The sequence below is a fragment of the Pseudochaenichthys georgianus genome, chromosome 12 (assembly GCF_902827115.2).
Source record: "Pseudochaenichthys georgianus chromosome 12, fPseGeo1.2, whole genome shotgun sequence".
Taxonomy (NCBI): Eukaryota; Metazoa; Chordata; class Actinopteri; order Perciformes; family Channichthyidae; genus Pseudochaenichthys; species Pseudochaenichthys georgianus.
In genome coordinates this window covers 49,926-62,500 of record NC_047514.1, presented here as the reverse complement: position 1 = coordinate 62,500, position 12,575 = coordinate 49,926, and the positions used below count along the sequence as shown (strand labels likewise).

Sequence of the window (12,575 nt, the reverse complement as noted above, 5' to 3'; positions counted from 1 at the left end):
TGAATCTGTTATTCCATTATGTTCTATTATTGTGTTCCTTTCTGTTGTTTTCTTATGAAGTGTTAATGTTGATGTAAACTGATGCACTTTGAATATCCTCTGTGTCTGTGTCTATTCAACCGCCACACTTGGGCAGATAGTCTTCTACATTTAAGGCTTTTTGTCAAGCCTTGTAACATGCTGTTTTCTGTTGCAGAACAATGGGCCCAGATCTACGTACTGCTGCACGCTGGCGAACTTCCGGATTGAGAAGAAGATCGGTCGGGGGCAGTTCAGTGAAGTTTACAAAGCCATGTACCTGCTGGAGGGACAGCTGGTCGCACTCAAGAAAGTCCAGGTACAGACATAGGCGGAGTTTGCGCATTTGCGCTTGGGGGGGCAAACCGTTTTCACTGACGTCAGTACACAGTCCCAACTATTGCGTGGGGTGCTACGGATACAGTAGCAATAAAGCCAGCGCTCACCGCACTGAGTATGCCTTTTCCACATACGAACACAACTCGTCCCGTCATGCACGCCTAATGCCCGCCGTACACACACACTCATATGGAAGGGGCGGTCTCTCCCCCCAACAACAGTGCATTACAGAACTGTAAAACTTATAACTGTGCACATCTTATACTTATTTGATAACTACTATATCCCTTGGTTACTTGAACACGCTACAATATTATTACTTAGTGCAGAAGTAGACGCCTTAAACGTTTTATAAATCGCCGCATATCCATTACTGCTAATTATTGTAATAGTTGAATCACTTGTATGCAAAAAAAAGCGAGGGAACTTGTGTCCTTAACCTCATACGTCACACACACACACACACACACACACACACACACACACACACACACACACACACACACACACACACACACACACACACACACACACACACACACACACACACACACACACACGTCACAACATGCGACTGCTCAAAAATGAAATTATTTCAAACAAAACATGATATTATTCAGATTTGTATTGTAACAATCATTATATTACATCTATTCAAATATTGACTTGCGAAATATTTGTATTGGAACAGCTTTAGACGTGGTAATGCTGTAACATATTTCAGCCACTAGGGGCAAAATCCGCCTATGGGTACAGACTGTAAATTATCATATGATTATATATATTATGTCTTATACTCTGATTGCCTTTTACTTTGTCAAATTGTATTTCTGTCTTATATGTGTGAAACCTAGACAATGGACATGCCAGAAGGGTTAAAGGTGGCTTGTTAAATGCATAAGGACTTGTTTATTAATCATTTATCAGTTTCTCTTAAAGGAAATCACACAGACGTCAGCAATCCTTCTGAAATCTCACATGCATGCACTCGTCATGATCGATAGCACACTGAATATGTCGGATCAGTAACACCGAAGAAACTGTCTCTCTAAACATGTCTCTGTAAAACATTTTAATGACCGAACTCGCAGGATTCCTGTAATGGTGGTGTTTCTATTTAGCTAACAATGTGGAGTCAGCTATGTTTTTTGTTTCTTTGAGTATAATTCAGATTAAAGTCTGACCAATGCTCGTGTTTAGTTGGACTCAAGATTCATACCTAGCTGAACTTTTTACAGTGTAAGAAAAAGTCAAAGTTACGTTTACTTTAATCTCTGTCACTGCAGATCTTTGCGATGATGGATGCCAAGGCCAGTCAGGACTGCATCAAGGAGATAGATCTCCTGAAGGTAAAGCTGATAAATCATTGTGTTCAGGGGGTCAGTGAGAAGTAACATGTTTCCAGTGGCGGCTGGTGGAAAATATTTTTGGTGGGGCTATGGAAATAAGGACCAAACCATAGTGGTGGTCCGAGGGGATCCTCCCCCGGAAGACATGTTTGAGAATTAACCCCTTAAACTATGACTTCTGGTGATGTTAGGGGGGGGGGGGGGGGGGACAAATTGAGGCTTAAAAATATGAGATAATCCATAATCTTCAGTGTGGTTAACTTAGCTATGAAGCTTCCAAAACTGTACAGTACAGTAGGCCCACACAAACTGCAGAACACTGGGAACACTCCAATGATTTAATTCCCATTTAAAATCAGGAGACTAAATATGAGCATTATGTGTGTGTGTGTGTGTGTGTGTGTGTGTGTGTGTGTGTGTGTGTGTGTGTGTGTGTGTGTGTGTGTGTGTGTGTGTGTGTCATACTTGCCAACCCTGCCGATTTTCGCAGGAGACTCCCGATTTCATTGCCCTCTCCCGGTTTCCTCCCGGGGTCACATTTCTCCCGTTTTCTGACTAAATCTGATTTACTCACGACTGTTTCCACTCGGACTTTAATACAGCAACACCATTGTTTGGTTTCCATGGTAGCGCGTCTCTTTAGCAGTGCGCGCAACTCAAAGTTTGAGAGGGTGAGGAAGATGAAAACTGAACAAGAATCAACAACTCTACCCTCTGCTCACTCCTGTCCTGTAAAACACAGGTCCAGCCCACACACATGCTCCATGGTGCTCCAGGCATTGCCCTACAACTACAATAAGCATGTAAATGTTAATCTACAGCTCCGGCGATCCACTAGCACCGGAGTCTCCACCTGCAGACGCAGCCATCCTCGACAACTACTGTAGCGTCACCTTGGATACGAGTCCAAACAACTCACAGACACACAGGCCAGGGCGCTGACAGGGCGCCCTTTGAGCATCAGATCTGACGACGCTGATTGGCTGAAATTATGTTTCGGCGGCATAGTTTACAGATAGCAACAGTCAGCTTGTTGGCTGCTGCTGCTCTGGCTGAGGGCTCCTTTCTTAGCGCCCGGACGAGAGAGGGTAATGATACACGCTGCGGCCAGGCAGGAAACATGTGACTTATCAGTAACTTTAGACATCGTAAAACAATTTTAAACGATATTTTATTGTAGATTATACATTTTACTGATACCAACTATATAATATTTACCTTGTTCATTAAAATTTTTTTTTTTTTTAAATATTCTTTTTTTTTTTGTGGGAAGAGGGGGGGCGGCGCCCCTATAGGCCGGCCGCCACTGCATGTTTCCAGCATTAAGGAAAACATATAGAGACTAGTGCATGAACATCACTTTGAGTTCAGCTCTACTTCTTCTTGCGGGAGCTGCTGCATGCTGTGTTGGCATGACAACATGACAGATGTGTGTCTCCTCCTGTCTGCCCACTGCAGCAGCTGAATCACCCCAATGTGATCAAATACCTGGACTCTTTCATCGAAGACAACGAGCTCAACATCGTTCTGGAGCTGGCGGATGCTGGAGATCTGTCCCAGATGATAAAGGTCAGATCACAGACTCACCTCAGATCAAACAAGAAAAGTGACCCTACTGAACTCCTTTTACAGGCAGCAACAAACGCACTTGTTAGATTTGATTACTAGTATTTTATCAAGATTCATTTTCATGATTCTACTCAAAATCTGTGAGATGAGAGCAACACTTTGTTTCGGCCTGGTTCCCATATGCAACACATAGCATCTTCAAGTCTATATCAATATTCCAATGACTTGTATATAGCCATGTAACGATACCAAAAACTCAAAAGTCCACGGTACGATATTTATCGCGATATTGAAAATATAATTTTTTTTAACTTAAATTTTTTTTCTTTATTAAATAATAAATCTGATTGGTACAGCATTTTAGTAGATAGTAGTATTTTAAAGTGTCAACAATATAATAATCAGACCCTGCAATAGAATAAATCAAGTTTCACTTTAGTTTTTCAAATAACTCACTCACTCACTCACTCACTCACTCACTCACTCACTCACTCACTCACTCACTCACTCACTCTCACTCTCTCAGCGTCATCAAGGTTATCTTTCAGGAATATGAGCACGTCCACATTTCCAGGTAGAAGCTGGGATGTTTGGGCGTTTACAAAATCCCCTGCCAGAGGCGCGGGAAGGTATTTTGAGTGGGGGTGCTGAGGTGCTGGACTCCAGTGAACGCTATTACGGGCACAAAAGAACTCCCCACACGCAAACACACAGCACACCCCCAACTGTTACAATGAAGGCTCGATAATCAGCTCACGGCATATAGGCAGGGGTAAAGTGCTATTTTTGACGAGTGGGGAGCGGACCTCACCTCCTCTAGGGGGGTCCGGGGGCATGCTCCCCCGGGAATATTTTTTTTTTAAATATTGACGTTAAAAGCATCAATCTGGTGCACTTTGAGAGCAACATGAAGAGATCTATGGATACATCTCTCAACACCCAGATGAAACACAACTGTAAACAGATTTTCTTTTTCTTTATGGATATTTTACAAATCACTCCCCTTTCAAACTGTATTCTTGTTTTACTGCCAGATAGTATTTCATAACTGTTTTTCCTTTATTCTCAGACCAAACCGTCTGAGACCCACTGAGATAACTTAGACTAAAGTGAACTATCTAAACACTCAGAGAGTCCTTTAGCTCACCCGAGCCTCTCAGTCTGAGAGGAGAGCTCTCCTCCAGCTTGTTGTGGAACAAACAGCTCCGTATGTCCGTTAGTGCAGCTAGCTAACCAGATGCTAACAACACCGGCACCGGTCCCTCTCTCTCTCTCCCCCTCTCTCCCTCTCTCACACACACTAAATGCGCTATTTCCGCATATACACACACACACACACACACCACACACACACACACACACACACACACACACACACACACACACACACACACACACACACACACACACACACAGAACCGAGTTTGAATGACACACGCACACATTTATTTCCATGCAACTCTCTGATTGGTCTGGTGTCTTGCCTCTGTTGCATTCACTGTAACGGGAAATTACAGTCCTGCCGTCCTCTCTAGTGTCTTGATGAGGTTCACGTAAAACACGGTTAATGTATTATATTATTGAGGTAGAATTGTCCGGTGCTGCAGAAAAAACATTCGGGGCAGGCCAACATATTATTTTACCAACAATGTGGAATGTATTGGCTACATATTACACAGCGGGAGCAGCAATAACCGTATAATAATAATTCAGACAGGGGAGCTCCGCACCCCCTGCCTGCCGCTAGGGGGTGCTGCAGCGCCCTCAGCACCCCCCTTCCCGCGCCCATGTCCCCTGCTGTGCAAACAACTCTCTCGCTTGGTACTGATGTTGCTGGGACAGAGAGACATGCTTTGGCCATGGGTGACAGCAGTGGGTCAAACTGTGCATTGTCTCTCCTCCACTTCAACAACAATACAGTTGTTGCCAAGAAGGTGAGGCTTATTGACAGAGATATAAATATACTGTTGGTACTTGTCCATGTCTCTAGGTGTATACATGTAGCCCTGTAAATACCATGTCCTTTTGTGTTATCTGTTGTTTCATGTTCATGTTGTAACCTACTTGCTGCCATGTTGGACAGGTCTCCCTTGAAAAAGAGATCGATGATCTCAATGGGACCATCTGGTTGAATAAATGTTTTTAAAAAAATATATATATTTATATCAAAAATTTAAAAAGATCGCGGTAGATTTTGTCAGTCTCAAAACGGTATTGAGACATTTATTTACCGCGATATTCGATATATCGTTACATCCCTACTTGTATATAGACTAGTATTGCACTATTTCTATTATATTCTATTTGTATTACTTGCGTTGCTCTGTGGGAGGAGTCTGTGACCTGAGAGACCACACTGCAGCTGTGCACACATGACGATGAAAGCCTTGAATCTTGAATTGTCACTTTCTATGGACTAACATTGCTTCCTTTTATCTTTAAAGTACTTCAAGAAGAAGCGGCGCCTCATCCCAGAGAGGACTATCTGGAAGTATTTTGTGCAGCTCTGCAGCGCCCTGGAGCACATGCACTCACGCAGAGTAATGCACCGTGGTAAGCAGCTACTGACCTATTTACTCACCCTCGTACCATTTCATAAAAGAGCGGTGCAGGAATGAGTCTTACAACCCGTAAAGGAGGTAGCATTTTAACACTTCTGGTTGAAAGACGGCCTCACCTTAGTATGTTACTGACAGCAGAAGAAACCCACTATTTATGGTTCTTTTAATTGTACTTGCATTTATCTCCTTTGTTACGCTGCCCCCTGGTGGAGAGCCTTAGACACTGAGGGGTCAGACTTATATTGACTGTTATAAATGTACAAGTTGCTCTCATGAAAGCCATCAGAAAAACCTCACTATGGATCATCAGCCATTTCATATTGGTATTAGGGGCAAGAACATCTTGTTTTAATGTGTATATTGTATATTTTATTCTTATTGTACAGTCGATATTTAAACACGGAAGGTATTTGAACCTGACCCAGTGTACATTTCTCTACAGCCTGAAATGATTTTATCAGCTTTGCCATAACATTTCAATGTGTGTGTTTTCGTGTGTGTGTGTGTGTGTTTTCGTGTGTGTGTGCGTGTGCGTGTGTGTGTGTGTGTGTGTGTGTGTGTGTGTGTGTGTGTGTGTGTGTGTGTGTGTGTGTGTGTGTGTGTGTGTGTGTCAGATATAAAGCCAGCCAACGTGTTCATCACAGCCACAGGTGAGGTGAAGCTGGGTGACCTGGGATTAGGACGCTTCTTCAGCTCCAAAACCACGGCAGCACACTCCTTGGGTAAGGCACGGACAGAATGTATGTTAATAATACAGAACATGCATACATACATTACATTACATTGCATTTAGCTGACGCTTTTATCCAAAGCGACTTACAATAAGTACATTCGACCAGGAAGACACAACCTTGAAGAAAACAGAATCATAAAGTACATCAGGTTTCATAGAGCCAAGTATTTCAAGTGCTACTCAACTGGCTTTAGATAAGCCAGTCCTTTATTAGTATATAAGTGCTCTGTTAATAATTCTATCGCTCGAGGTGGAGTCGAAAGAGACGAGTTTTCAGTCCGGAAGGTGTGTGAGCTTTCTGCTGTCCTGATGTCAATGGGAGCTCATTCCACCATCTTGGAGCCAGGATAGCAAACCCACGTGTTTCTGCTGATGGGAACTTGGGTCCCCCTCGCAGCGAGGGTGCAGCGAGCCGTTTGGCTGATGCAGAGCGGAGTGCACGTGCTGGGGTGTACGGTTTAACCATGTCCTGGATGTAGGAAGGGCCAGATCCATTCGCAGCATGGTACGCAAGTACCAGTGTCTTGAAGTGGATTCTAGCAGTTACCGGAAGCCAGTGGAGGGAGCGGAGGAGCGGCGTGGGGTGGGAACATTTAGGAAGGTTGAAGACCAGACGAGCCGCTGCATTCTGGATGAGCTGCAGAGGTCGGATGGCACATGCAGGTAGACAGGGCTCCAGCTTAAGGACGTCCCGTCGTCCCGGGGGCCGAAAAAAATAGTGTCGGGGAGGATAAAAAATAATTTTGGGACGAATTTGGGACGAGAGTTAAAATAAAAATATCCTGCTAACTCTACTACAAACGGCGATGAAAATGAAACCGACTGCACGTTTTGTGTAGCACACAGTTATTAAACCTCCTTGTCAACATAAACACACACGCACAAAACATTTAGCAACCCGCGAAATACACACACATGTAGCCACTGCTGTGCCGCTGGCTGTCAGCCAGCCGCCCAGCTGGCTGTGCCCGCAAATTCCTGGTCCGCAAATTCGCGGTCTCTATGGTCTAGCCAGATTAATATAATATGGCTCTGGGTCTAGCTATGTACTTAGTGTGTGTATTTCGCGGGTTGAGTGATGTACAATGACAATGGCATCCCGTGGAGGAATTCTGAAATGTTTTACCGTTACATCACAAAAACGCACCTCAGAACCAGACCCTGGAGTGCCGGCCTCTTTATTTACTTACTCCTCTTCATCCCCTATGAGTAATAAGGCTGAGAAGAGAACCCTCCATCGTATTTAGTCCTTAGCAATATGCTGCCTCTCCCCATGTAGGGATGGGTACCGAGCCCCGGTATTAAACGGGCCCCGGGCCGGAATTATTAAAGACAGTGGTACCGTTAAGCTCCGACGTTATCCGACTTTTTATCGGTACAGGAGACATTTAAAAAATATATGTCATATGTATTATAGCTACATACACATTATATCGCAGTTTTAGTTTCACCAACTCCGTTTCTAATATGCAATAAGACTACAACATGCGTCTATGATGTATTTTCGAGCTTTCCAATCCAGATGAGATCTCTCTGTCCCATCTGTGTGCGAGGGGGCGGGGCAGTTTGTAAAGGTCTCCTGACTGTGTTACAGACTGTAATCCTGGTTGGTGGTTACTCTGTCTTCTGTCTTCAGGACACAGTGTTGGATCTTTTTTGATAATTGGATGGGACTTGATTGGATTCAATATTAGAGTAATTTTCTCGTTTGTGTGTTTGTTTAAATATATTTGGCCTTTGTTTATGTGATTGAATGATTTACTAAAATAAAAAGGTTGATGAATTATCATCTAATGATTTGTATGATGTTTTATTTATGTTAAAGGTCACTTTGAATGATTTTAACTAATGATAATGTAAAAAAAAAAAAAAATTATCGGGACGGTCCACATTAATTTCGGGACGGCTTGGATTGTATTTCGGGACGGTTCCGGGAGGATGGGGAAAAAAGTTAGTCGAGAGCCCTGCAGGTAGACCAGCCAGGAGGGAGTTGCAGTAGTCTAGGCGTGAGGTGACGAGATCTAGGATCACACCCAGAGTCCTTGCAGTCTGGGTCGGGGAAACAACAGAGGGGCCGATGTTGATAGTCAGGTCAAGAGTGGGACAATCTTTTCCCGGAAGGAAAAGCAGTTCAGTCTTGTCAAGGTTGAGCTTGAGGTGATGAGCAGACATCCACTGAGAGATGTCAGCTAGACGAGCAGAGATGCGTGCGACGACCTGGGTCTCTGAGCGGGGAAAGGACAGGATTAGTTGGGTGTCGTCAGCGTAGCAGTGGTATGAAAAACCATGCGGGCTAATGACTGATCCGAGCGAGTTTGTGTACAGAGAGAAGAGGAGGGGACCAAGAACAGAGCCCTGAGGGACCCCTGTAGTTAATTGGCAAGGGTCGGACTCGGACCCTCTCCAAGTGACCCTGTAGGTGCGGTCTTTGAGGTATGAGGTGAGGAGGGAAAGTGCAGAGCCTGAAACTCCAAGTTCTTGGAGAGTGCGAAGGAGGATCTGATGGTTCACCGTGTCGAATGCAGCAGACAGGTCCAACAGGATGAGGACAGAGGAGAGGGAGGCTGCTTTAGCAGTGTGCAGTTCCTCAGTGACAGCAAGGAGGGCAGTTTCTGTGGAGTGACCTGCCTTGAAACCAGACTGGTGCGGATCCAGAAGGTTGTTCTGATGGAGATAACAGGAGAGTTGTTTAAAGACAGCGCGTTCAAGTGTTTTAGACAGGAACGGGAGTAGAGACACAGGCCTGTAGTTTATAACATCAGACGGGTTGAGAGTGGGTTTCTTTAGGAGAGGGTTTACTCTTGCCTCCTTGAGACTGTTTGGAAAGTGACCAGAAGTTAGAGAAGTGTTGATGAAATGGGAGAGAAACGGTAGAATATCAGGAGCGATAGTCTGAAGGAGGTTTGAAGGGATCGGGTCCAGAGGACAGGTGGTGGGGCGGGCAGAGGTAATGAGGGTAAGAACCTCACTTGGAGAGAGAGGGGAGAAGGAGGTCAGTGTGCGGGTGGAAGGAGGGTTTTTTCAAAGTGGTTAACAAAGTCGCTTGACAGAAGTGAGGAGTGAGGAGGGGCTTTGAGGGGGTCCAAGAGGGTGGAGAAGATGGAAAATAATTTTTTAGGATTGGAATAGGAAGATTGGATCATATTCATATACATGGATTCGATGTTACAATAATAACTAAGTATACATTTAAAAACCAGCATTAGACATGTGTGTTTTCTGTGATCGACTTACAGCAATGATCAATTGATTTTCTGAACATCTTAACTCTCTCTCTCCCAGTGGGGACTCCTTACTACATGTCGCCGGAGAGGATCCACGAGAACGGATACAATTTTAAGTCTGACATCTGGTCTCTGGGATGTCTCCTGTATGAGGTAAGCTCACACACACTGCTACTTGTTTGTTCAAGGTTTGTACACCTTTTCCAAAGTGAAATTCAAGCACTTTGGACCCTAACCCTTTTCCACTACAGCTGAGGTTAATACGTATTCACATGTAGTACGTATGGCCCGCTTTAGAGGAGGATGGAAAGGGAGCTCTTCAGGTATAATGAAACGTAGCGGGCCTAGCATCCGTCACTGGGAAGTCACAACAAGTCTTCAAGCTGCTTTTCAACCCCCCAAAGAGTGGACGTCTGCGCTCTGTCAGCAGCGACTGATCTCTCGCCTCTTCTGCATCGTGTTGGTTTTCAGTCTTCACCAGGAATGTCTCTCATCCAGCCGGTCTTCCACTTTACTCTGCAGATGGCAGCGCTGCAGAGTCCGTTTTATGGGGACAAGATGAACCTGCTCTCCCTCTGCCAGAAGATCGAGAAGTGTGATTACCCCCCCCTCCCTCCGGACCATCACTCTGAGAAGGTAGATCATTAATACCGTGTGAGCCAAAATGCTTGTTTTTCCATTACTTATTATTTGTATTATTATCTTCTTCCTGCTTGCATCGCGTTGGTGTGGGTGTGGCTTATTGGTGTTTAGGTCACCTGCTGGATGCCGGGTTGGGAGGATATGATGTATGAATTTTCTCTGATACTTTCTGTTGAGCGTCAGGTCGGGAGTTGTACATTGTTTGTTTGCGTTTTATTAAACACTATGGACTATGAGTGACTTCGGACTCTTGTATGGAACGCGTCACAGCGAAGAGCACATGTTAGCCTCTCAGCGGCAGAACTCAGAGGGAGTCTGTGCCGCTACACAGACAACAAATGCAATGTTTCCTCCTTTGATCAAATTTGACTTGGCTGTAGGGAATTAATGAACCTAAAGGGCCGATTACCACGTTGTTGTTGTTGTTGTTGTGTCTTTTCGTGGGATTTGTTGACCAATAAACTGCAGAATATCCGTCTCCTTAAAGCTCATGAAGCCCTTCTTCTTTCCTACAGCTGAGGGAGCTGGTCAGCACGTGCATCAACCCGGAGCCAGACCAGCGGCCGGACATCGTCTTCGTGCTGCAGATCGCCAAACAGATGCACGTTTGGACCTCCAGCAACTGAGCCCCCCCCCCTCCTTCTTCTCAATCTGAGGACTGTCTCATGTGCACAGGAGCACCATGGCAGCGTCCCCCCCTCTCCTCTCCTGTCATGGAGCCCAGTTCAAAGTGGACTTCCTGAAAGCAAAGGAGACTTTTCTGCAGCTCAGGATGAAGAGCTGTCTCAGTCTGATCAGACTTCTTCGAGGGTGCATTCCATACAGACGGGGACTTTGAGTATTGATCACCTGTCGTTGTAATCTATTTTATATTGTCAATTTGAGTACATTCTGTAGGGGTCAAATGAGCCATCTGTGTGTTAGCAATCACTGAGTCAGATTTGTCGTTTACATGCAGTGTGTATTCATTGTATTTCCTGTTTGGAGCCCAGTGTGACTGCTTCCTTATTATATAACCTATCTGGGCCTGGTGTTGTTATTTAGTTGCTGGCACCTCCTCTCTCTCTCTCTCTCTCTCTCTCTCTCTCTCTCTCTCTCTCTCTCTCTCTCTCTCTCTCTCTCACACACACACACACACACACACACACACACAACACACACACACAACACACACACACACACACACACACACAGAGCCGAGCTTGAATGAGACCCAGAAGTACTTGTACTGTATTTCCATGCAACTCTCTGATTGGTCTGGTGTCTTGCCTCTGTTGCATTCACTGAACACGGGAAATTACAGTCCTGCCGTCCTCTCTAGTGTCATGATGAGGTTCAGGTAAAGCACGGTTCATGTATTATATTATTGAGGGACAATTGTCCGGGGCTGCAGAAAAAACATTCGGGGCTAACTGCTGTAGCATATTATTCTCTAATAAATCATTTTTCAAATTATGGATTTCACACACATAAAAAAAAGAGACATGCTGTACATTTATTGGGGTGCTTAGGGAGTGCTATGACTATCCTGGGGGAGCTGCAGCGCCCCCTAGCGCCCCCCTCCTTCCCTTCTATTCCTTGCTTCGGCTAACCACATCATAGCCCCTAATAAATCCTCTTCTTCCTCCCTTTTTCCATTCCCGTTACATTTGTTCTCGATGCTATCAATCAATTGTTGGCATTCCTCTACCACTAGCCTCCCTTGGAAGTCGTATTTATTTTTGCCACTTTTGTAATCTCTTCACACTCGTTCTATGCTTCACCTGCATCCATTTAGCATCTCCTGATAGGATGACTACTTCTGTTTCTATCTTCTTCCCACGGGTCTTGCTGCAGCTTGAACCCATGGACTTCTTTAGTTTTCCCCAAAACTAAGTAAAAAAGTTGACCCACGACCTATGTATTTTAAAAGTACTTTAGCTAAGTTTACCTGTCTTTCTAGGACTTTTTTGGTATCCTTCCGCGAACCAGGGGGTTGAAACCAAAACGATTCCTGTATTGACGTTCTCTCCTCTCCAGCGAAACCTGGCCCCCCTATTTACCAAATTGTTTCTTTGTAAATGAAACAAGGCAGGGGTCTTTTTCTAAGAGTCCTCGACTCCCTGTGCATTGTGTCAGGCTCGGTTTTCCGGAGAAAAAA

The 12,575-nt window shown here is 44.7% G+C and overlaps 1 protein-coding gene across 2 annotated transcripts in view; it reads left to right on the top strand.

Annotated features, from left to right (window-relative positions):
- Positions 1-11,461, top strand: part of LOC117456049 (serine/threonine-protein kinase Nek6-like) — a 16,683-nt gene extending 5,222 nt beyond the window's left edge. Inside the window, exons 3-10 of one of the 2 annotated variants that reach the window (XM_034095768.2) lie at positions 197-337; positions 1,644-1,706; positions 3,165-3,275; positions 5,720-5,828; positions 6,451-6,558; positions 9,852-9,946; positions 10,265-10,429; positions 10,951-11,461. In XM_034095768.2, coding sequence (XP_033951659.1) covers positions 197-337; positions 1,644-1,706; positions 3,165-3,275; positions 5,720-5,828; positions 6,451-6,558; positions 9,852-9,946; positions 10,265-10,429; positions 10,951-11,061 — 903 coding nt within the window. In that variant the 3' untranslated portion in view covers positions 11,062-11,461. The remainder of the gene's footprint in view (positions 1-196; positions 338-1,643; positions 1,707-3,164; positions 3,276-5,719; positions 5,829-6,450; positions 6,559-9,851; positions 9,947-10,264; positions 10,430-10,950) is intronic. The other variant, XM_034095769.2, reaches the window with a different exon arrangement.
- The last annotated feature ends 1,114 nt before the right edge of the window (positions 11,462-12,575 follow it).